At 42.1% G+C, this 25698-nt stretch overlaps 1 protein-coding gene across 4 annotated transcripts in view; it reads left to right on the top strand.

Annotated features, from left to right (window-relative positions):
* CALD1 (caldesmon 1) overlaps positions 1-25698 on the top strand; it is a 183591-nt gene that overhangs the window by 140856 nt on the left and 17037 nt on the right. For all 4 annotated transcript variants that reach the window (XM_077770705.1, XM_077770702.1, XM_077770704.1 and 1 more), the window contains 5 exons: positions 4968-5114; positions 8534-8936; positions 16139-16281; positions 21303-21567; positions 23991-24131. In XM_077770705.1, coding sequence (XP_077626831.1) covers positions 4968-5114; positions 8534-8936; positions 16139-16281; positions 21303-21567; positions 23991-24131 — 1099 coding nt within the window. The remainder of the gene's footprint in view (positions 1-4967; positions 5115-8533; positions 8937-16138; positions 16282-21302; positions 21568-23990; positions 24132-25698) is intronic.

Raw genomic sequence — 25698 nt, 5'->3', positions numbered from 1 at the left:
GGATTGGCACCCTTTCATTACAATCCAGGGGGCAGTTAGGTATGATTTTTACTAGTCAGCCGTGCTGGAGACCCACTCCAGCCGGTCCAGGGGTCCCTGAAGGATGGACGGTGTTGGCGAGAGAGAATGAGAGAGCCCCGAGATTCTTTCTGATCACCAGGCAGGCATCTCTGCACTGTCGGTTTTGGTGTCTTTACTTACAGGTCCAACGATAACATGGCATCAGAAAAAGGAATGTTTACAATGGAAAAGTCTTTGTGATAAGATGCTTTGAAAAGTGTACAAAAACAGGTTTTTTCGGAAGTATTCTTGCAGAATTACCCCAATCATAGTGAGGTTGAGTAAATCTTACAACTACGGAAATAACAGGATGTTTTTAGTGAAAAACAGGATGACATACATATTTGTTCTAAGTTAATAACGCTAGGATTAGGACATAGGTTAAGTTGTGTATAGATAGGCTAGGAGTCATTTTGTCTGGCTCACAAAAGGTTGAAATGTTTTTGAACTGGTTAATAAGTTGTTTGTGGAAACTTTTTTGACTTGATGCTGAATGTGTAAACCCCATGAAGCCCTAAATGTGTCGGTCTTTGTTTTTGGGTTATGTTTTAGCTACTCTTATCTATCCTCATCCCCGCCGCCAGCGTAAGGGAGGGTGTTTGCGGAAAGTAGGCCTTGGGGAAGGGACTGCCATACATCACCAGTTAGAAAAGGTATAAGTATTAACTTAAGTTCTGCCCTTATCTGTTCCTTAACTCTAAATTAGGCTCTTGGTCTCAGGGCCAGGCTCAGTTGTAACTCCTGTGTTCTTAACCCCCTTTATTATCTAAGCCTTGGGTCTACAAGGCCCTTCAGAAGAGCCTTTTGACAAACATCTACAGTGCTTTCATCTAAAATCTCTTTTGAAGAGGCAGGAATATGCTTTTCCTTATGGGGTATCTGTGTGAGGAATATCAGTCTGATCTGGAATATTGCGAGGCCTGGTCAATACCAGCAGGCTCATTTCCAACATGAGCCAGTAGTAGTAGAAGGAGATACCAGTTTGGCTTCTCATGGCAGGAGCTGTGCAAACGCTGCCATTCCTCACTGTGACTGTCATCCAGCGAGGCCGGTGTGGCTCCCAGCACAGCAGCACTTCAAATATGTTCCAATCTGGCGTGTGGAAAATGAGAAATGTTAACATTTTGTTTTTACCTCAGTATATAAATCAGGATACTCTTAAACTCTGAAATGCTAGCTCCTGAGAATTTTTCGTGGATAAATTGTTGAACAAGTGACAAAGTATGTCTAGAAAGATGTCCTTTGCAGCCTCATTTGTAAGACTATAAAGTTGGAAAAATCCTAACTGTCCATCTATAGATAATAAATTATATTATAGTTACATCCATGTAACTATGATGTACATCTATGCATAGAATACTGTGTTGCCGTTGAAAATTATATTTGGCAAATGTGTTGAAAACAGTCATAAATAAAAGTAAAGAAACCTTTTATGAAATGATAGCTATCACACAATCCCACTTTGTTAAAAATAAAGGTAGCTGTGTGGGCATACCAAGATGTCTGGTAAAACACATCACTGTTTGTGTCCATACCTGAGTGGTGTGATAAGTGCGCTGATTTTCACCTTCTCTTTTATACATCTGGTCTTGTCTGGTTGAAGTAAATGAGAGATGTATGTTACTTTTAGAATCAGAAAAAATGAAACAAATTAAATTGTCCATTTTGAAAGAAAACCTGTGGTAGTAGTGTGAAGGGTAAGCTGCTGTGAGAGAGGCCTAAAAGCTAGGAAACTACTCAGGCCCATGGAGGGACTCTCAGAGTTGAAGAATTTCCACACATATCAAGTCATTTGACACAGATGGAATTTCATTTATAAAGTCAAGTGGTTAGGCGCACCAGAGTGGCTCAGTCAGTTAAGCATCTGATTCTTGGTCTTGGCTCAGGTCATGAACTCACGGCTTCATAGTTTCAAGCCCCACATCAGGCTCTATGCTGGCAGCATGGAGCCTGCTTGGAATTCTCTCTCTCTCTCTTGCTGCCCCTCACCTGCTCATGCTGTCTCTGTGTCTCTCAAAATAAATTAATAAACTTAAAAAAAAAATACATAAAGTCACGTGGTATGTGACTAAGCCAGCAACAAGGGCGTGCTGTGATTCAAAATGCCACAGAAGCATTTTGTCTCCTTGTTTGTTTTTAACCTTGAAAATGACTTGAATATGTTTCTTTATTAGTGCTCATAAAAGATTATTAAAAAATCTAGCCCCTGTAACTGAATCTTAGGCAAGGAGCTACCAAGGAAGAATACCAAGTGAGAAGAATTAAATGAGACATAGAGTAGTCCGGTTGTTAGGCCACTCCTCCAAGGAAAAATCCCAGATGAAGAAAGGTTGAGTGCAGCCTGGTCCAGAGAGATGGCAGATGTGGTTCACACCAGAGGTGTAAGCCAGCAGCTTCCAGCCACGAAGCACATTGGGCAGGCGGGAGGAGGAAGGCAGTAACATCTCAAATTTTTCAAGTAGAGTGAGAAGTTGAGGGCTTCATGTGAGATTCCTTTTAGGAGAAATAGGGGCAGGGGAGGTTGTTTTCAGCATAGGATGTCTCAGATGGGGCTTTTTTGTCTCTTGCTTGTTTTGGAAAAGAAAGGCCCCAAGTAGTAGCCAGGACCTCATGGCTGATGCAGAGACATAGAAGAGCAAATCAAGCCTTTCTGTTTGATTAGCTTGGGAAGCAGTCATTAAGAACTCATTCTCCCTGCAGTGGTTAAAGCTGTCTACTGAGAAGTAAGCCAAAGGAATATTAGGCCAAGAATCTGAAGACTTGAAGCCAAACCACTGGGAAGGGCTTCTGACTGCAAACTACAATGTGATTGAATTAGAAAGGAACATTCGATTCATGTCATGCTGTCACCCTAGATTCAACAAATCTAAAATTGAACTCATCTTTCCTCACAAAACAGCTCCTCAGCTGAACTTCCTTAGTAACAACAAAACGCTGCACTATAGAACGCCTTACCATGACATGTCCGAGATTTCACCTGATTGTCACAAACAGGCGAGGGAATTGAACTCAGGTTCAAGGTCCACAAGCTAGTAAGAGACCAGTTCCGGAAACCAGGTTTACTGCATCCTACCCTAGTCATCTTTCAGCTACATCACACCGCCCTTCTCTCCCTATCTGTAGAAAGAAGGCTGTCAGTTTCATAGAATTACCGTGACATTTTATTTGTATTGGCATTTGAGTATTGCACACCAGCAGATTTTAATAAGTATGATGCCAGATTTTCTGAAGTAACAAAGGACAAACCAACCAACCTTTGGAATTGTTAATCTTGTGTTTTATAGGTGAAAAACATTCATAGCTTTTGTATTTTTTTATTTTTTTAAATGTATTTTTCTATTTTGAGAGAGACAGGGACAGCGTGAGCAGGGGAAGGGCAGAGAGAGAGAGAGGTAATCGTGAGCAGGTTCCACTCTGTCAGTGTAGAGCCCAACACGGGGCTCAAACTCCCAAAACTGTGAGATCATGACCTGACCTGAAACCGAGAGTTAGACATTTAACCGACTGAGCCACCCAGACACCCCCATAGCGTTCATATTAATGAAGTCAGAAGATAGAAGCAGATGACAGTGCTGGGTCTGAGCCTTAAAATGTCTCATTTGTAATCCTACGTAAGCAAACCATCATCAGTTAGAGTAGGTTCGTATTGTTGGTACAAATTACATGGTTCTACTGTTTTATTTTCTACCTTTCGTAAATTATTTTAGGTTTGTCATTGTATAAGAATTATAAGCACGGAATGTTTACATATCTGGATTTCTATTTGTAGATACGTAAATAACATTATAATAGGAGCACTTTAACTACCTAACATAAAAAGTAGCCCACTGAACAATGCAGCCCCATCCAAACCAATGGACCCTTCAGGCCAGCCCAGCTTGGCCCTGGGCCAGCCGCACCTCCCCCCCTCCCCCCTAGTGTCTTCCTGGCACTCTGTGTCTCAGTATGTGCTACTCTTTCACAAGTAGCCAAGGTAACCATGCAGGTCACTTCCTCTTGAGTTTGGACATCTGTAGTTCCCCCAGCTCCAGTTCTTTATTTGGGAAGAAGTATTAACAAAAATGGATGCAACATAGTTATCATGACTGTATAATTTCCCTAAATAGGTATTAGCTTCAGATGAAACCACAAAAGTTAAATAACGTCTATGTGTGCTAAGCCCTCCGTACCTCTTCTACCCACCTCAGCTCTTAGGTTTCTATCTACGTGTCCACCTGTAAGCTACCATGTGTGCCCACTGTGTGGGTGGTAGAGTTCTAATGCGTGTATTAGAGCAATGAGGAGGACTCCTAGGGAACCACACTGACCTTGAAGCCATCCTGTCAGTTGTCAATAACACCTTCCTTCTCCAGTGAAAAGGAACTGAACGAAAAAAATAAAATCCAAGCAAAGAAATTACCCTATTCTCAATTTTAATTTGCACTTTGGGCTTATTAATGCCAGAATCCTAGTTTGATAAGTTGATTCTTTTCTGTTCTTTGTGACCATGTCTACACAAATAATTCATACAACATGCTGAATCGTTTCAATAAGTGTTTTGATTATTTTTGGTTCAATGCTTTGGATTTCTGCTTCTAAATCTTAACATGCTAGTAATGAGCTTAGTAAAGAAATCTAAATATGCTACCCCACAGTTCCCTGCACAGCCCGCTTTTGTGTAGATATTTTAGTTTAAGCTGTTATTGATCATTGTAAATTATCCTCTAGCTGGTAGACTCTTGCTTTTCAGATACTTAAAAGATTAAAAACCATTCCAATCAAGTGTCTAAGGAACAGAATGATCCATTTAGAGCTCTGTGGTCCGGTCGGTGGAAAGCTCAGGAAAGGACTCAGGGCCGATCCTGCAAAGAAGCATTGAGATGGTCAACAGCTGGCATGCTCAAGAGGTTGTCATTGTGATGTTGCAGGATTGCCTACCAGAGGAATGATGACGATGAGGAGGAGGCCGCCCGGGAGCGGCGCCGCCGTGCCCGGCAGGAGAGGCTGCGGCAGAAGCAAGAGGAAGAATCCTTGGGACAGGTGACCGACCAGGTGGAGGTTAATGCCCAGAACAGGTACTGTCCGCTTCGGAATGGAGAATGTCTAAGGTACTTCTTAGCCTGCCAGATGAATGGACCATGCTGAGCAAAGCATTGCCTTCTCAGCCTAGCTCCACTCTTTTCCATTCTAACTTGCTCAATCATTTTGTGGCCATTGTAGGTACCTAATCAGATGGGACAGTCAAACTAATGTACTCAGACACAACTGCTCCTTTCTCTTTCCCTGTCCCATCCTCTAAGCACACTCCAATTGAAGTCTTTTATTTTATTTTATAATCTAGCAGTCTTTTTATTTACTAAATACGATGGGCTACATCTTTAAATAATGAAAATGATTTACATTTATTCTTTAGGGTATCGATAATCTGTTTTGAACTGAAGATTTATTAGCTTGCTAGTCCTCTGTGCCTACCAGTAGCAAATAGTTATTGAATTTTTAAAGTAGGCATGAATTGCAGATGTCTTATTTTCCCTGATAAACAGCCTGAGTCAGTATTCTCTGATCACTATGATATTCAGCAAGGTGCAGAATCCTGCTTAATGTAATGTAATTATTCAAATGAGGCTTATGAGTTTACTAGCATGTTTTTTTCCTGTACAGGCCTTGGTAGTGATCAGGACAGTGGAGAACCCTTACTAGGTTCAACCTCTTCAAAATGGGTCTTTACAGGTTTGCACATAGAAGGTCATCTGGTTCATTATGCCACTTGTTAGTATATTCATTTGTATGCCCCAAGGCAAAAAAAAAAGATGAGAATATTTCAGGTTCGGGATGGAAAAAAATTAACTTTTATTCACAATTATGGACTGATTAAATATAATGAAACTACCACCTAAGATCTTGTGTGTGGTTTTGGTTTTAGTTTGTTTTATTTTGTGTGTGTTGGGAGGGTGTTGTTGATAGTTTTTTTTAAACCAATCTATCTAGAAATTCTGAAGGAAAACAGTTCTGGCCTCTTGAACCTAAATATGAGGGGGTATGTAGATTTCTGAAAGTCTTGAATTCTGTCAGTCAGGATGGATTCAATAAGGAAACCTATTGACTAGGTGGAGAAGAAGAGACCTTGTTTCTTGGTAAGTAGCTCCTAATTAGGGAGGAAGTATAGCAAAGGGCTTGTGGGTATGTTTACTTCCTGGCTCTGAATACCACCTTGGCCTTTTCCTGTTAAATAGGAATGAAAATCATACCTTTCTTTTAGGAATGCTGTTAAATTTAAGTGGGATTATAATACACGTAAAACACAGAGTGCCTTGCATATAATAAGCACCTAATTTTATCTAGTATCAGGAAAATGGTATCAGAGCCTTTCAGAGGAGACCTGCATAACCATCACTGCCATTTCTATTCTTGAACTGAAAGGAAGGGAAAGAAAACGTTTTAAAATGGCATTTTGAGGCCCTTCCTGAATCTGGTTATTAGAAAGTGATCAGCAGTGGCTTAAAAGTTACTAGTTACTAGTAGTATTCTTGTTTTTAAAATCTTCCTTCTACTTGGGCTTCTCTTTTTTTTTTTTTTCATTTATTAGTAGTAGTTAGTTCATGCTGTTGATTGATTCACAAATTCTTTTTCATTAAAGCGCATTCAGATCTAAGAACCTATTGCTCATCTCTGACATATTAATTATCCACAAGAAGAATTAGTGTTCTCCTTGGAGCTGAACAGCCCTAAGTGGCACTTAAGTTCTACTGACAGTTGCTGTTGTGATTTCTAAATAGGCAAAGAAAGATCCAGTAGAATCTGTTGGTTTCTTAACTTGAGAGTTCTTTCATGTAGCTAACACTTGGGAATTTGCAGTACCTTTTAAAAATTATTTTAATTCAATTGATCTGAATTTCCTTACATATAGATTTTCCCCCTTAAATTCTAAACTATTTGTATTTTTAGGGAATTTAATACTTACATGTCTAATTCATGTAGGCTGTGTCCTACAGCAGCAGTTAAAGCCAAGAAAGTTTAAAATCCAGCCTTTACTCTGCTATTTCTTATTGTTAAATGTGAAATGTGTTTTTTCAAAATTAAGTGAACTTGAACTTCAGAAGGGCTCAGTTCAGTATGAACCATGAAATTTGATGGAAATTTGATGTCATTGCAAGACATACCCTTCCAACTCTGGTCACAATTTCTGGTATCACATAACTGGCTGTTTCCTGCCAATGGAGACCAAGAGCCCTGGCTTGAGCTGTAATAATGAGTGAGGTGATGGATATGGTACAATTTGGTTTTTTGAGACTTTCTTTTCTTTTTTAGTAAACATCAAATTTAACTATTTTTTGTCAACTACAGAGAAGAAGGGCAAGAGACTCTTTGTTCATGGAAATCTTGACAAGGAATTTAGACGGTGTATGTATTAGGGTAATATTGGCTGCTATAGCAGTGAGCCCCAAATTTTAGTAATTTAATGCAACAATACAAATGAGTCCAATGTGAGTATTTCTGAGTAGTAAATAGAACTGGTCACCTACTTGCTTTCCTTTTGTGCTTGTCTACTCCTGGGACTTTGAAGCTTTCTGATCTAGTCAGCAGACAGAGATGGAAGAGGATGTGTTTCTGCTTCTTAATTGTCTTGGTCTAGACATGTCACTTCTGCTCACACTTAATTGGAAATTATTGGTCACATGGTTCCACCTAGGTGCAAGGAAGAGTGGAGGGCAGGAAATATAATCCTTGACTGGTAGTCACCCCCAATGACAATGGGAGTTGTCATGAATTGTGAATTGTGGTGGGTGGTTAGATGTCCCTACCATGGGTCACTGGCATTAGTATAGCACCCCCATACTGTAATGTACACCTGCTTCCTTTCCAAATGCCTTGCCCCCCACATATCCAGCTTAAGAATTCTAGATGACTTGGTGACATGTGAAAATACTATGTGATACTACAAGAATTGGCTCATTTCTCAGTTTGGTCCTTGTCTTAGTTTGAGTTGCCCGCGAACTCAAAGCAGATTCTGGAACAAAAAGATTTAAACACAGGCAGTTCATTTGTGAAATGATCCCAGGGAACACTGGTAGCAGTGTGGGGAAAGTGAAACAGGGAAGGAAAAGCAACCAAATAAAGGTTTCATTGCCAAGCAAGTCACCGCTGCTGGCATCTGGAGCTTAACTCCCATGGGGGACTCGGAGATCCAGTGCGACAGGGCACCTGGCAGTTATGCAACCTCGAGAGGTGAGGGGAGCCGAGGTATTTGTATGCTAAGGCTCATCCATTTTTGTTTGACAGCTGGCACGTAGACTCCAGTGGCCAGAGAAGGACTCAGGGCAAAGGCCCGCCTATGCCGTCTGCTGAAAGCCGGGCACGCACGTACTATTATAAGATCATCTGAGGGGATATCGTGGGTGCGCGCCTGGTACCACGAGCATCTCTTCCAGGGTGCCTCAGGCCACGTGAATCCAGCTGGCCAGTTAATCCAAGCCATCTTGTTTCTGTCGTACAGCGTGCCCGACGAGGAGGTCAAGACAACCACCTCAAACACTCAGGTGGAGGGTGATGACGAGGCCGCATTCCTGGAGCGCCTGGCTCGGCGGGAGGAGAGACGCCAGAAACGCCTTCAGGAAGCACTGGAGCGGCAGAAGGAGTTCGACCCAACCGTCACAGACGCAGGCTTGTCGCTACCGAGCAGAAGGATGCAGAACAACACTGCCGAAAACGAAGCTGAAGAGAAGGAAGAAAAAAGCGACCGTCGCCAAGAAAGATACGAGATAGAGGAGACTGAAATAGTCACAAAGTCCTATCAGAAGAATGACTGGAGGGACACTGAGGAGAAAAAGAAGGAAGAAAAGGAAAAGGAGGAAGAGGAAGAAGAGAAGCCAAAGCAGGAGAGCACTGAAGAAAATCAGGTAGAGGGGACGGTAGAAGACAGAACAGAAACCGCGGCAGCGCCCTTGACCAGTGGGCAGATCAGTGCAGAGGAGCCTCAAACGGAGGAGGAGGGGGAGCAGGGGTCAGCCGAGGCCGCCCATCATGAAAGGAGGGAGAGGGAAGAACGGGAGAGAGCCGAGGCAGAGAGGGCCAGACTGGAAGCAGAAGAAAGAGAAAGAAAGAAAGCTGAGGAAGAACAAAGGATAGCGGAGGAGAAAGCAAGAATTGAAGCAGAAGAAAGAGCAGCTGCGCAGGAGAGAGAAAGGAGGGAGGCGGCCGAGAGGGAGAGGGCGAAGGAGGAAGAGAGAAGAGCAGCGGAGGAGAGGCAGCGGGCAAAGGCCGAGGAGGAACAGAAAGCTAAGCTAGAAGAGCAAAAACGTCAGCAGCTAGAAGAGAACAGAAGAGAAACACAAGAGAAAAAGCAGAAAGGGGAAAAGGTAGACGAGAAAATAGAAGGGAAACGGGTAAATGAAAAGAAAGGACAAGAAGATAAGCTTCAGACAGCTGTCCCAAAGAAACAGGTACAGTAAACCTTTGCACCAAACGTGTGATGCCTGTGACTTACGAGAAATGTAATGCACGTCGGACTTGGGACCGAGGCACGTTCCTGCAGCCCCACGTGCTTGCTCGTTTGGCAAGCTGTTCATTTTTCTCGGCCGTAGCCATAGGTAAGCACGAAGCAATTGATTGACGGTTAAATGTTCAGTCAACCAAATTCACTGGAACAGCCAGAGAGAAATTAATTGCTCTGTGCTTGCTTGTTGCGAATACCAGAAAAATGAACTAACCCAAAGATGATAAGTGTGGCAGTGCTGTGTTGACTTCTAATTCTGCACCTGCATCGAAATTCATTCCTATTAACAACTTACCTCTATCCGTAGGTCTACATGAGGCAAGAGAACCATAACCCTCCCCTTTACTCAGATATTTGGCATTTAATTAAAAATCATATTTTAAAAATTGGGGTGGGAAAATGACAAAAAGAATCATGGTCAGAAATTTCATCTTAAGAAGGCAAAAGTAATCCCCTTGAAATCAGCTGGCACTAAAGGAGGGAAGGGAGCCGGTTTGGACCTTTCATTAAAAATATGTCAAAACCATGATTTGCCGTCATGTAGACCTGGACTTAATGTAGACTTGCAGAAAGCCATTCATCTGGGGTGGTATCCGTTTATAACCGATGGGTAATTAAGGGAATATATTTTGCTGCTTTTACCCGCTGTGTGACACAAATAAATTCACGGAGCCCGAAAAAGGTGGAAATGGGGGCGGGGGGAATGTTTGCAAGCTGTGAAAGATGTTGTTCTGTCTGCAAGCCTGCATGAAAAGCACTGTACCTAACCACTGCCTGTATCCCCACCTATCTCCCCCTCCAACCCAAACAAACACAAAGAAAGGAAAAAGAGATGCTTGCATATTCACCTTTGCAGAGAGAACTCTCTGTCACTAAGTCTGCATTGTGCTGAAGGTGTCTTTCACTCCTGCTTGTCACACGGGGCTCATGACCACAGCTACATTTGAGGCGATCAGCAACGAGATGCACCAAACCCCACACGAGGCCTGTAAACACGCACAGGGACCACCAGGTCATGCTAGATTCCAGGGAATACACTGGCAGGCACACGAGAAAAAATTCTGGTGGGAAGAAACTGCCCCACGCTGCTGTTTAGAATCACTGACACCAAGGGTTATGTGAGCACTGAGTCAGCAAAATCGCACGGCACGTGCAAGGTGACCTGAGCACCCTCTCACTCCTGCAAGCTAGAAAGGGCTTCTTTTAAACGAGTGACCTTGCCACTCTTGAACATAAAAAGGAAGAAGAAAAGGGGGCCAAAGCACAAGCTAAAAGAGAAAAGTCCCAAGAAGACAAGCCTACCTTCAAAAAAGAGGTAAATATTATTGGGAAAGGACCCAATCAGAAGGCAACAGAGAGCAGAGTTCCATGACATTTCAGGCCTCCGATCTCAGAATCATAACCTGTGATCCAGTGTTTTTCAAGCTAGGGCTTGACTTCGTGATTCATTGACTGGGAAAATTAACTTAGAGTATCTCCAAAGTAATCGTGTGTGTCAATGAGCATTTAAAATCATGAAATCAAATAGAAGATATCAGTGGGCATTCTAAGCAGTATCATATCGTGATTTAAATTGACCTTCCTGTGACTCACAGAAAGCTTGAAAAACACTGCCCTGATCAACTTTTCCCACTTTCTCCTCTTTTACGTGCTATTGTTTTCTCCTTGAACCATCCTACTTTCATTTCAATTATGGAATATTTCCAACCGGCTTTGATTAATGATTTAACTTTCCAAAGGAAAAACACCTCCCCCCCCCACATCTCAGTAACAAATTTGATGAACTGAAGATGGTATTTGGTTTTCAAAAGAAAAGTTTGGCAAACTGTCCTGCATTGCATTTCTGAGGCACACACACGAGCTGGTGCCAGGGTGTTTGACTGTCGGTAAGTAAAACGAGTCAGTGGAGCAGAGGCTGCTGCAGAGAGAATGTCATTACCCCCGACAGAATCAAAATGCCACGTCAGGAAGCCTGACCTTGTTTTAACCCTTGTGTGCATGTTAGCCTAAGTAATCCTAAAAATTGTGACAGCATCTAGTAAGTTCAAAGTACTTAAACATCATAAAATGAAATTATCAGAGATAGGAAGATTAGAATTACTTTGCCCGTGGAACTGAGTTGTAGCTCAATGGACTCTTTCTGTACTTTTCTGCCTATTATGGCATCTATTCAGAAACAGAAAAATCCATATTTAGAAAATTACATAACCACCTCTGGTGGTTATTTGCTTAAATGTTTTTTTCTTTTTCTTTTTTTTTTTTACATTTATTCGTTTTTGAGAGACAGAGAGAGGTAGAGCATGACTGGGGGAAGGGCAGAGAGAGGAGACATAGAATCAGAAGCAGGCTCCAGGCTCCAAGAGCTGTCAGCACAGACCCCGACACGAGGCTCGAACCCACAAACTGTGAGATCATGACCTGAGCTGAAGTCAGACGCTTATCTGGCTGAGCCACCCAGGCGCCCCTTAAATGTTTTTTTCATAAGTCTCACAGAAAATGTAAGAACCCCTAGATCATGTTATATTTATTTTGGTTAAAGTGTGTGTACCTTCCTGTTTCTAATAGAACTTGTGGTGGTTTGAGGGTAAAAATTGAATGTGTGAACCCGCCCATCTAAAGGAAGGTGGAAGTATAAGTGCTAAGAAGTAGGAAGCTGAATTTCGCTCCAGTGAGGCAGCTAAAGAAGTGGTTGAATATGTTGGGAAGCTCCCTTCTCATTTTCTAGCAGAACAATACCTATAGAGTCATCTACATAAAAAGTGAAAGTTACTTGGAACTTAAAACAGAGATGCCCCACGTGGGCTCCTCCATTGAGCTGGTGTTTGGTGGGGAGTATCTTTACAGAAGGAAGAGGGCATAAAATCCTAACTCAGTGATTAAGTCTATGTGAGGGAGGAGAGGCTGAAAGAGCACTGTGCGGATTCTGTATTTAAAATTTAATTCACTTCGCTAAGATGTGATTTGTTTTTAATCACCAAAATAGTCTATGTCTGTATGTTGTGCCTGTGAGCAAGAAAGGGCTGCTGAGTGGTCACCCAAATCACCCCTCTGCCTCTTTCCATAGAAAACCCCAGTCCAACAACGTAAGCAGTATAACCATCTCAGACCTGTGCCTTTCTCAGTTTGTCCAACACCCCATTCTAGAGTCCCAAAACTTTTGGCCTCTTTTTTTTACACAAGGTCAGATTAGCCACTCAACCCAGGCTCAAAAAAAAAAAAAAAAAAATCTGGCATTCCTGCTTTAACATTGCGTACATAAATTACTAGTTGAATCACTAGTTGCTTGGTTACTTTATGTAAACAACTCTGAATCATATTTTACATGATTTAGCCATTTCAAACATCCTCCTCCTTTGTTTTTTTTTCCTTTTTATTCAAAAACAAAATAAAAAAAAATGACCTTTCAAGGAGAGCTATGCAGGGTCGGTCAACCACAAGTAAACACAAACATCACGTGAGACTTCTTATAGAAAACATTTCCAGAAGTCACTCCAATACCTTAGAAAAAGTGCTTTCTACCCCTGCAGCCCTGCAGTTTTAGCTGTTTGTGGTGATGGATCACAGAACATCACCAGCCTTGAAACTTAGCTTTCTTTTTTTCCTCTCCAATTATAAAATGGCTCTTTTCGGTTCTTCAGCCCAGAGCTCTTTTCTTGTTTTGTTTTTCTTTTCCTGGCCTCTACCAGAAAACCAGTTTCCAGCAGAGTTGTTCATATGATATTGAAACTGATATTCATGTCATGCACCAAAGTTTCCCAAATATAGGAGTGCACACAAGTCCCCTGGAATCTTACAAAATGCAGAATCTGACTCAGTGGGTCTGGGATGGAGTCCGAGCTTACTGGTGAGGTCTATGCTTATTACTGACAGACCAAACCCCCAGTAGCAAAGACATCTATCTGCCAGACACCGCACCCAAAAAAGGAATTGAGGCTTCTGAGTCTAACAAAAATGTACTGGACCTGATCTGAAACACTATAACTTGGATGAATTCTTGTCACTCTTCTGAAATCAAATAATGCAAAGCAGCATTCTACAGAGGCTGAGAGCTCAGTCTTCTTGACTTGCGCGCTTGACCTTTTGAGTGTCTTTCTGGCATGAGGCCATGTCACTTGAATTCTCACCTCCACCCTCTTACAAACCTGTGTGTTATTCCTTCTGATAGCCCCCATATCCAGAATTTCATCCAAATGTCACATTTGACCAGACCCTTTCATATGCTATTATCTGAATGTGGAGCATATGAGCTCTTCAGAATACTCAGCTCCCTATGAACCCATCCACACAGATTTTCTTCACAGTTACCTTCTGACCTAGAAAATCAAATGCTTTTCCCTCAGCATCTCATGAGTTTAGGTTGAATCTGCGATTGAATCCAATCCACTATGCTCCTTAAAATTGAAAGGCACTGTGGAATTTATGTGTTTCCTTATTTACTTATTTCCCAGAAAGAGAAAATAATTTGCAATCCCAAATCATTATTTCATTGGGAATTTTTCTAAGATAGTATTCCAAAAAGAATATAAGTATACTGCCCTCTATAACCCTTGCCGATAAAGGCAGAGCTTGCACCAAAAAGGGGGCGGGGGGGGGGATTTTTCTTCTCTTAGACATGTATTAGTTTACAAATCTATCTTTTACACATTTTTGGTCAACAAATCAGGTGATGCATTTTGGGAGAATGGAAATATCTCTTGACCCCAAAATAAGAGAAATGAGTTAAAGGGAATTTCGCCTTGCACAGTGCTCCACAAACCATGAGATTTGACTCAGAATGTGTTTCATGGGTTGCCTGAAATGGGATACCCCTTGCTCCCAAATTTGTATCCCTAGATACTTCTTAACCAGAATATAAACTCCAGTCCCTGGTGTCTGGGGCAATCTCTGGCATTGGTAGCTCAAGTTGAGAATAGACATTGCCTATTCCTGCCGGTTGATGAACACTGAGTTTTATTGGGCGAGAACAGCCACCAAGGAGCTGCAATCAAGTAGGACAGGCCAGAGCTTCCCTCTCTTCTCTGTAGCCTCTCACAACAAATCAGGAGTCAAGAGAGAAATGACACAGTGAAGGATCAGGAAGGAATCCTCTGGCCCAACCTCTTTTATGTATGTGGAGCCAACATCCCAGAGAAATTAGGTGACTTGATTTTAGCTAGTCTGTTGATAGCACTGGAACAAAACTCGTTTCCTGACTTCCAGACAAAGCTCTCAGAGAGAGTGGCAGAACAACAGTCTCCTTTTGCAGCGTGTCCAAGGGATAGTCTAGGTGTATACCCCTTGGAGAAAGATCTAAGGCTTAACTAGTTAAGACAACATGATAGTGAATAGTCTGTCTGTGGTAGTTTAATCATATACCACCCAAAGAAAGCAGTCAGGCAAAGGACTACTCAAGGCTCATCAGTAACAGGAAAAAGAAAAAAAGACAGACAGACAGAAAGACAGACAGAAAGAGAAAGAAAGGAAGGAAGGAAGGAAGAAAGAAGTGCCATGCTTAGTAAAACATGTACTTTAGGAGTAAGTGTTCAGAGAATATCTGAGGAATAGCTGGAAAGGGGTGAGTGATCGGGTAAGGGGAAGCCATTCTGATTCTGGACGGCATCTGAAGGCCTAACTTTGCCTACCCTTCCTTTGTTGCTTGCTTCAGAATGTTAGTGTTTTGTCATTGTTTCTCTTGAAAAGAGCAATAATGAACGCCCCACCCCCATTTTCACACTCATCCTTTAAGAATGGGTGAACGATACAAGTAATCTAAACTCCCAGCAAGCTATGTAAATTCTTTTACTTTGAAATAATGTGTCTCATTTACCATGAGGAACTTGTAACACAAAACTCACGAAAAATTAAAGCGAACACCTGCTGTCCATGTATCACCTTCCTCTGTCTCCTCAGCAATCACAAAACCACTTCTGGAAACTAAACTATTACCTGCAATGGAAGTCAAGGTAAAAACCCTGGAGTTTTTCCTATTCCATTTGAACTGTAGTGATTTCGATGACTACAGACATGGTCCCACAGGCCTCTGAGCCGTCCCACTAAAGCTAAGGTTATTTTGTCTTCTGTCCTGGGGACCCTAGTTACTCATTATAAGGGTGAGCTTCCTCAGCCATCTGCCAAAATTGGCTTGGCAGATCTGGCCGACTTGTTAGGTTTTTTTCCTCCTCAACATATTTGTGTCCTTTTCAAAGACACTCTTCATCCAAGAAAAAAACAGTCCAACCAACCTAGACATTCTCCCATCAATGCCACACTAATGATCACCCTTTTCAATGGGAACCGCAAACAACTACTTTGGCACAGCATTCCCGGAACATAATTGTTTCCAAACAGCAACACCTCTGCTGCTCTTGAAAATCAAACCCCAGTGAAATCAGGGATGATCTTGACTTCCTAAAATTGTGGTCAAGGTCTTTGCAGAGGCTGGAGGACCATAGCTCACACTCTAAGAATTTCCTCTGACCCTAACTGTACCACATCATTATCCAGTGGTTTGTTTTACTTCTGAGTTTTCTGGCTTCCTAATAATTCTGGGTCTTATTTCATGATACCCACCAAAACCTAATAGGGTTTTTATCATTATGTTTCTTCCTGATATGTACTGTTGGTTAGATCAAAGATGAGAAGATGAAAAAGGACAAAGAGCCCAAAGAAGTGAAGAGCTTCTTGGAGGGAAAGAAGGGATTTACAGAAGTGAAGTCACAGAATGGAGAATTCATGACCCACAAACTGAAACACGCTGAGAATGCTTTCAGGTAAGAAACAGAGACTACTTAACAATGGCTGTGTTCACATGTGAAGAAAAAATAAAAGTCTCCCTATCCTGTGCCTCCAGACAGAAACGTGCTAAACAGGCAACATATTTCTGTTGTGAAGTCATTGGCCATTGTCTTAGAGATACTCAGTCAGCAGGTCAGGCTATCAGTCACTAACAGAAGACCAGTAGTCATTGCTCAGACAAGGTTTAATCTGCTTTTCTCATTATTTAGCAAGACAGATCATGCTTAGGATCCATGTTTCTGTTCCCTGACTTAATACGTTATATAAGCCCAGTTTATTAGAAAACATTATGACTGGGGTTAATGTCATTGATTCTCTATTATGGCCCAGTCAGTTTCATAAAAGACCCTTGTCAGTACCATTTTCAAGAATGCTTTTTTTAAAAAGATTATAAACAAACGTTGCTTAAAACTAAGATCGTCCTTTGGCCAAATACTTGGGAAATGTTATGTTAAACTAAATTAATCATATCTCTTTAGTGCAGGACTTTGAGAGTGATTGATGTTAATTTGCATTGGGAATCTCAGAGAGAGAGGAATAGGGCACAGGACTCATGCTCCATTTAAGACCCTGTAGAAAACCCTCTTGCATAACTTCACCTTCCCCTTCTCGCCCCACCCTCCACCCACATCACCTTTAAAACCTGGAGAATTGATTTTAGGTCAGATAGACTGGTCCATGCAGGTAAATCCTTACTTCTAGATACATCGAATACTGAGAGCTCCTTACCAGTTTTGCAGATGGACTCATGTTATAGAAACCTACTACAGACACCTGGCTACGTGATTCTCCATGCCCCAGTCCTACACTCACACCCCTTCCAACCACTGGTGCCAAATTCCTACCTCTGTTATGTCACTGGCTGCTGTACCTGACGTTCTAGAAGAGTCTTGCATCCCTGAAACGTGGATTCCCCTGAGGTGGCTCTTAAGCAGCAGTCTTATGTGTAGACCCTGTTTTTCTGAACACTTCAAATAAGAAAGTCCTCAAGCAGGTATTGTGTAGAAGCTGGACATACTCCTTACGCCAAGGCCTCTGTAGCATTCAGAAGTGAGCAGGTCGAGTAGGGCTTTACCCTTATGAGCAGGCTAAAATGGGGGATTTAGCCTGCTCCCAAATAATTTTTGTATATACAAATTTGAGCAGAAAGGTAGTTGCCTTTATCCAAGGGAGAGCCTGCAGAAAAATGTGTGCATAAACAGTCTCAATAAAGTGTGAAGGACTGGGATGTGTAAGACCTATAGGTGTTACTTGGTATTGGCAAGAAAGTGGACTTTCAGTAGAAAAATTAAGAGTTCATTTAGAACTCATAGAAAATCTAGAAATCAAGTTGATTCAGGCTAGTAAGTTGAGGCCAAAGCTTGCTGAAGCGCCAGTAGTTTAATATTTCAAAGCCCTATAGAAGAGTGTCAGGTTCATGAAAAGTATCCAAGAATATTGCCTAACAGTATTACTGTCTTATTATTTGATAGTTTAAAATCTGCTCTGTGGGTATGAGTATATTTTTTTAAACAAAAATAATGTTTTTTTAAAAAAATCTGTAAGTAGATAGAAGTTTGGTTAACAATTAGCAAACTTGCCAACCAGCTTTAGTCAAAGCTCAAATTAATAATTAACACACCCATTGTGTGGCAATCCAGAGAGCTGGGAATTCAAAGAGAAAAAGGATGGCAATAGGTGTAGCACTGAGAATTCTTAAATGGGACTCTGGTCTTAATTGTTCCATCTTTGGGCAGAAAACAATGACAGAAACATGCTGCCGCCATAGCATTCTTGTTTAGCTGCCAATATGGGTTCGTTTTAGTTTCAGTTCAAAGTTGATGCCAATGGAAGCAAAGACGTCTGGTTTTGCTGTATCTACTTATAATGTGAGGAGCTATCTAAGGAAAGAAGTAGGAGCCTCTAGTTAGATTAGCCAAGTGTCCACTAGCCTAACTGAAAACAAGCTGTGTTCATGGGGAAAGGTTTGATGTACATCTAGATTTACACCTAAAGGAACCATGGAGGAGGCCCCTAGGTGGCTCAGTCAGTTAAACATTGGACTTCAGCTCAGGTCATGATCTCGCAGTTTGTGAGTTTGAGCCCCGTGTCAGGCTCTGTGCCGACGGTTCAGAGCCTGGAGCCTACTTTGGATTCTGTGTCTCCCTCTCTCTGCCCTCCTCGGCTCATGCTGTCTCTCTCAAAAATAAATAAGCATTAACAAATTTTTTTTTAAACCAACGAGAGAGAAGAGAACTTCTGGAAGAAATTTCCATGTTAGTGGCACCCTAGTGCTGAGGGCATGCTGGTACATCTAAGTAGAGCTGACGTGAACAAAACTCTTGCTCCTGTTTTGAACATAGCTCGTGCTTGATTTAATTACTGCCCCCTTTGATGTCCTGTTTTCTTGACTAGATTGTTTTCTCTAAAACATGACATTAAAAAAATATATATCAACTCAATGAGCAAGGTATAGAAATAGGAGATTATACTAAGGGTTTTATAGAAAGTTCAAAACGAGCATTTGTTCTGTTTTCCCTCTGTTTTTAACATGGTAATTAAAGTTTTTCTAATTATAGGAAAAAAGATACTTATTATCTTTCAGAAACATTCAGAAAATAGAAGTACAAAAATAAGTACCAACCAACTACCAGTAACATTTTTTCCAGATATTTTCTCTGTGTATATATTCAAAATAGACATATATAGTGTATATATATATGAGTCTAATTATAAATATGTTTTTCCATTGATTCCTGCACTGTACATGACAGTTTATCATCGCTACCTTTCTGTACCAATGAATATGAACTTACAATTAATAATGCTAGAGTATCCCACCAGATGGATGTGCCATGATTTATTGAACCAGTCCCTAATGATGGATATTTTGATTGTCCAGAATGAATACTGAGCGACACCTAGTGGAATCCAGAGAAGTTTCTATAGGCTTGTGTTCTGCAGATCCAAGCTCATGTGCACTAACATGATGAACGCAGAGCAAACTCATTTCTGAAGATGGAAAGACCTGGAATTAACAGAGAGGGGAGATTTCTAAGTCACAGACCTAGGAACCTATAAGACTCTGAAAAGAACAACATCAAGTTTTAAGGGACCCTCTAACCTTTGTTTGAGTTCAAAATAAAAGAGTACATCTTTAACTCTCAAGAACCTAGAACAGCAGGTTAAAATAGTAAGAAATAAATTTTACATCATGACCCATTAAAAGCTATGTGTATACTTAAAACCAAAACAAGCATGTCAAGAAATGGTGATTTCCCTTGCTCTATGCAATGCACTTTGATGTTTTTAGTTTTGTTCTTTATTATTTTTAATCCTGATTCTCTTCTACAACATTGATTTTCCATCCTTCAGCTTGAGAGGTTAGAAAGGACATAGCATGCTCAGAACTACCTCAGTGTTTTAAAAGCAGAAGTTGTACACATAAGATCAGTGTTGGTAATTATGTCATCTTGAACTCATTTTCTGTTTTATTCTTCTTCTTACACCATAGCTAGAAACACCGAGCCCTTCTCTATGTGGAATAAATTATATCAGACAGGGGTAATTCACCCATTCCTTAGACAAAGTGTTAGGGATGGGCTCCCTGTGTTTAGAGCTCGTTAAGCATGACCTCACTGCCTGTTAATAAGTACTTAAGTGGCTGGCAAGCTACGTACTTGTCTCTTAGTTAAGGACTCTCTGTAACTAGGCACACTTTTGGGCACAGCACTAAATTCTTCTAAATAAAGTGCCCAGAGGATCCAGCTTACCTGAATTTTGCTGTCACTAAAACACGGCTCTCTGCTGCGGTTCTTCTGTCATGACCGACATGTTTTGAGACAATTATCAATGTCATAACTCTATTAGATAGCAAATTTATTAAAGGATCTCAGAGTCAGTTGGGGCTAATGATCTCTCTCCTTTTTTACATATGATTTATGGAAAAGCCCTAAGAATAGCAGTTCTGAAGTGCATTTTATTGCTTTTAATGTTTAGTTTTGAGAAAGTGTGTGAGTGAGAGAGGTGCAGAGACAGGGTGAGAGATAATCCCAACCAGGTTCCTCCCTGACAGCAGAGAGCCCAAATGCAGGGCTTGAACTCAAGAACCATGAGATCATGACCTGAGCAGAAATCAAGAATCAATAGCTTAACTGACTGAGCCACCCAGGCGCTCCACCATCTTTACCATTTTTAAGAGTACAACTCAGTAGTGTTAAGTACATTCACAATATTGTGAAACATCTCCAGAACTTTCTCATCTTGCAGACCTGAAACTCTACACCCATTAAATAACTCCCCACTTCCCTTCCCCACAGCCACTGGTAAGCACCATTCTACTTTCTCTTTCCTTGAACTGACTACTTTAGATAACTCACATAAGTAGAATTATGTAGTATTTGTCTTTTGGGGACTGGTTTATTTCACGTAGCATAATACCCTTAAGGTTCATCCATGTTATAGCATAGGACAGGATTTCCTTACTTTTAAGGCTGAATAATATTACACTGTATGTATGCACTACTTTCTGGTTTTATTTATTTGTTGATGGACATGTGGGTTGCTCCTACCTCTTGGCTGTTGTGACGAATACTGCTATGAACAAGGGTATGCGAGATCTTTTTAAGATATTTTGGGTATATACCCAGAAATGGGATTGTTGGAACATATGATAGTTTTACTGTTTCGTTTTTAAGGGACCTTCCTACTGTTTCCCATAGCAGTTGGGCTGTTTTGTCCACTTTCCATTTGCCATTTTCCCACCAGCAGTGTCTGTTTGCTCCATTGTATAACTAGGACACAGGGGTAAGTGGTAGAGAGGGATCAGATTCAGACCTTGAGATTGCAGGCAGACCCCAACCTACCCCTTGGGCGGGTGTGAACATCCACTGTCTAACCACAGGCCGTGGAGATTTCTCCTGGTCTGGGATGCAAAGCCTGCAGACCGACATCCCTCCCTCCCTCTGGGGAGGCCTTCGGACTGACATTTGTCAAACTCCTTTGCATTTCTGGACAGCCGCCCCGGAGCAGGAGCGAGGGCTAGCGAGGCCAAGGAGGCCGAAGGCGCTTCGCAGGTGGAAGCCGGCAAGCGCCTGGAGGAGCTTCGCCGCCGCCGCGGGGAAACTGAGAGCGAGGAGTTCGAGAAGCTCAAACAGAAGCAGCAGGAGGCGGCCCTGGAGCTGGAGGAGCTGAAGAAAAAGCGGGAGGAGCGAAGGAAGGTCCTGGAAGAGGAAGAGCAGAGGCGGAAGCAGGAGGAAGCAGAGAGAAAAGTCAGAGAGGAGGTAAGGCGGGGCAGCTTACTCAAGCCCCGGGAATAATGTTTTTGCTGGTGGAATGCTGCTGCACGGACTCTTACAAACACATTTTAAGAATAACAAACTCACTGTGCATTAGGCACAGTTCTAAACCCTTTACACGTAGTAATTTCCATCCAATTATAAGAACTTTATGATGTGACTAGTCTTCTTACCCCACCCCAGTTTTCAGATGAGGAAATCGAGGCACAGAGTGATTTTTATCATTTTCCCATGGTCCCATTTACCTTAACCCTCTACTGTCTCTCAATAAAGAATGGCAGGCAGAGAAGGATGAAAGGTCTGCAGATTCGTTATAAGACCCAAGAGTCATGGGCTAGTTGCTTTCTGATATTGGAAGGGTTTCTATAGAGAAGATTTTTTTTAAGTGGCTTTCCTTTTTTTAATGGAAGAGTAAGGAGATGAAGTAGTCAGAAGCAAGGACAGCATCTGCTTTGTTCGTTACTGTAAACCCAGGACGCAACACAGTGCCAGGCATGTAGTAGGAGCCGGGTAATTATGAACAGATGAATGTGTTATGTCTTTTAAGGCAGAACTGAAAACAACAGATAAAGTTACAAGAAGGCAAATTTTGAAAACTGAAAAAGAGCTTAACTAACTACAAGTTTACAAGGTGCATTCTTTCCTTTCATCCCGAGGCACATCCTTATTCTCATTTTATGGGCAAAGAAAAGGGAATCAAATTATTTGAGTGACTTATGTGAGTTACTTGACTACCAAGTGGTAGAATCAGTATTGAGACCTCGATTCTCCAAATGAGCTTGCCCTCTAATCTTAGGAAATATTGACCTTCTGTCAGTCAAACTATGCACACAGACAGCAGATGGCTTTCTGACATCTAACCTGTGTGGAAAGTTTGGATACATTATTCCAGGATCTCTTCCAGATCCAGCTCTCAATGAGCCACTTGCCTTTGGTTGAGAAGTAATTGGGATGATAGTGCTTTAGAATCAAACATACCTGGGCTTGTATTTTTTGCCACTTTCAGCCTGGGACCTTGGCAGAGTTCCGGGACTGGGCTAAAACTTCTTTTCCTCACCTGAGAAATAATGTCTAGTTATAGGATTGATGCCATGATCAGATCAAATAGATCATTGTATTTGTGGTGCCTGCTAGTTATGATTATTGTTAACATTGTTATTATTGTCATTTCGGGGAGCAGAGTATCAATAAAGGCAGAAGAGAAATACTAACTCTTAGAAGTGGATTGGACCGAGGAGATAATTTGGTCTAACCTCCTACCAAATAGTCTCTTAGTCAGTGGAGCCACAGCCACAGATTGTGTGGCCTACAAATGACAGAGATTTATTTCTCACAGTTCTGGAGGTTGGAGAGTTCAAGATCCGCGGTCTTCCTGCTGTGTCCTCGCTTGGCACAAGGGGAAAGAGAACTGTCTGGGGCCTCTTTTAGATGGGCACCAGTGCCATTTATGAAGACTTCACTCTCAGCATCCAATCACCTCCTGAAGCCCCACCTCCTAAAACCATCACCCTGGGGGTTAGGACGTTAATGTATGAATGGCGGTGCAGGAGTGGGGGGACCTCAGACTTTTAGCCCATAACACAGAGAATCCTTCTGCCACATCCTCTGGCAGCTGAACATCCTGTCTCTGCTTGAGAACCTACAGTTCGAAAACTACAAAAAACTACACAAATCTCTCAGTCAGCCATTCACAGAGGATGTGCAGCCGGATCAGAGCTCTCTGAATGTTTTGCCTGAGAGAGGAGACAGAGGAGGGTATTGTAGACCAGTAATGAAGGCACAGAGAGGCTAGTATGACACATACTGTGAGCATCTGTGACTGCTTTGGTGCAGCATCTACATATTTCAGGTTTGTCAAACCATCTAAAATAATCTACTCCGTGGAGGCGGGCACAACCATAAAATTACCTCTTGTACAGTTTGGTGACCATAATACCATAGATTTAACATAAACTTTGCACGCTGGTTATTTCATCTGCCTTTACAACTCTTCTCAGAAGGAGGCAGAAGGGACGTTTATATTCATTTTACATCTACAGAAGTGAACGGTCAGTGGTAAATGCCCTGCTAAGGACCAGCTTCACACTGATCCTAGGAATTTTACACGGGCTTTCTCATTTAGCCCTCGTTAAAGCTGTCATTATCCCCATCTTACAGATGAAAAACCGAGGCATAGAACAGATGAGTGACGTGGCTGAGGTCACACAGTTGGGAAGTGGCCGCACCAGAGTATCTGGCAGATGGACTCATGGGCTCAGGCTTCACCTCTGGTGACCGCCCTGGAGGAGGGGTGGCGTGCAATCCAGAACCTGCTTTTTCTCCTGTGGGGCCAGTGCTCCTTCTCCCGCAGCGTTCTTTCCTTCTGGCTGGAAGCTGGTATCAGGCTCCTTGTTACTCTTCTGTCTCAGGAAGAGAAGAGGAGGCTAAGGGAAGAGATCGAAAAGCGGAGGGCAGAAGCTGCTGAGAAACGTCAGAAGCTGCCCGAAGACAGCTTATCAGATGACAAGAAGCCATTCAAGTGCTTCACCCCTAAAGGTTCATCTCTCAAGGTACTTTTTCCTCCCAGAAAGACTTCTCGTCACACCTCTGTCGTAATGTGATGGAAACCTGATCGTAGCCCCTTATTTGGCTCTTCATCATGCAGAGCCTCTACTTCACTGACCTTTCTGCTCCTTCTTTCAGCCCTTTCACAGCTTACCATTGTCAGGAACATGAGGGAAGGAGAGAAGTAAAGTGGAGAAACCGGTGTCTGTTGTTTATTAGATGCTTTGGTGTGTGTTTAAGTGACATTCAGCAATTATCTCTCGATTTCACTGACCCGTGCCCTCCAGAGGCCTCACTGCTTTGAGCAATCGAAAATGGAAACATTTAAAGTTCACAAAGTGGGCAACCATATTATAAAGGCTGCTTTTCATGGTTAATTTGTCATTATTAAAAGTAGGCCAGCTGGAAATGGTACTGGTCAAATGTGAAAGCCGTTATCACAGGAGATGAAGTGTGCCTTGGACAGGGTCCTTTGCCAGGATGAGTCTGGTCGCATCGCTGCCTTCAAGGAGCACAGCTCCCACTTGACGGAAGACAGAAGTACTGTCAGGAGAAAAAAGAATGAGCAGGAGGGAGCCCAGTCAAGGACATGATAGAAAGGTTGACATGCAGAGCAAAGAGAACAGAAGCAAGAAAGTGCCACCTATTACTTATATTCGATCTGCCATTATTTTCAATTTTTTTTTTTTTTGGTTTTGAGAGTTAACATTTATTGAGCACCTGGCATAGTGAACATAGTCAATAAATATTTGTTGAATGAATAAATGCATCTTCAGAGATTGGAACATTTAACACTTTCACTTCACCTTCAGTTTCCATCAATGTAGGAAGACTACCAAACATTGATGATGGGCAAAACCAGTACAGACTCATAGCCAGGCTCCAGCTGGTTAAGTATGTGCGTGTGTGTGTCGATAACTGTGTGTGTGAGGTCATCTCATGTGGCCACTAAAGTGCCCAAAAGCCAGTTACTTACATTTTATAGTGATCACCTGTTTCACAGGAAAGTCAGCATGTTTGATCCCTAAGGAACTTCACCCAGTCTTTTTTTTTTTTATGTTTTATTTATTATTGAGACAGAGAGAAACAGAGCATGAGCGGGGGAGGGTCAGAGAGAGAAGGAGACACAGAATCGGAAGCAGGCTTCAGGCTCTGAGCTGTCAGCACAGAGCCCGATGCGGGGCTCAATCTCACGAACCGTGAGATCGTGACCTGAGCTGAAGCTGGCCACTTAACCGACTGAGCCCCAGACTTCACCCAGTCTTTATGATCATCTGGGCCCCAGTCATACTCTCATACCTCCCTAACAAACTCCTTATACTCAAACCCTCTGTTTCAAGATCTGCTTCAGGGGGAATCCGAACTAAGCCACTGGGGGATTTTATTGTTTAATACTTGCTATTTATAATGTACACAATGTGTACTAGGTGCTCTGAGGGAAAGAAGTACAAAGCAAGGTCGCTGCCCTTATGGCATTAACACAGTCAACTGTTCTGGGGCATCTAAGAATTACCAGGTAACCAAGCGCAGGCTGCCAGCACAGTGAGATCTTAGCACCGAACGAAATGAGTA

The sequence above is a fragment of the Crocuta crocuta genome, unplaced genomic scaffold (genome assembly GCF_008692635.1).
Source record: "Crocuta crocuta isolate KB4526 unplaced genomic scaffold, BGI_CrCroc_1.0 scaffold266, whole genome shotgun sequence".
NCBI classification, from domain to species: domain Eukaryota; kingdom Metazoa; phylum Chordata; class Mammalia; order Carnivora; family Hyaenidae; genus Crocuta; species Crocuta crocuta.
The sequence above is the reverse complement of the archived record's forward strand: the minus strand, read 5'-3'. Positions and strand labels throughout refer to the sequence as shown.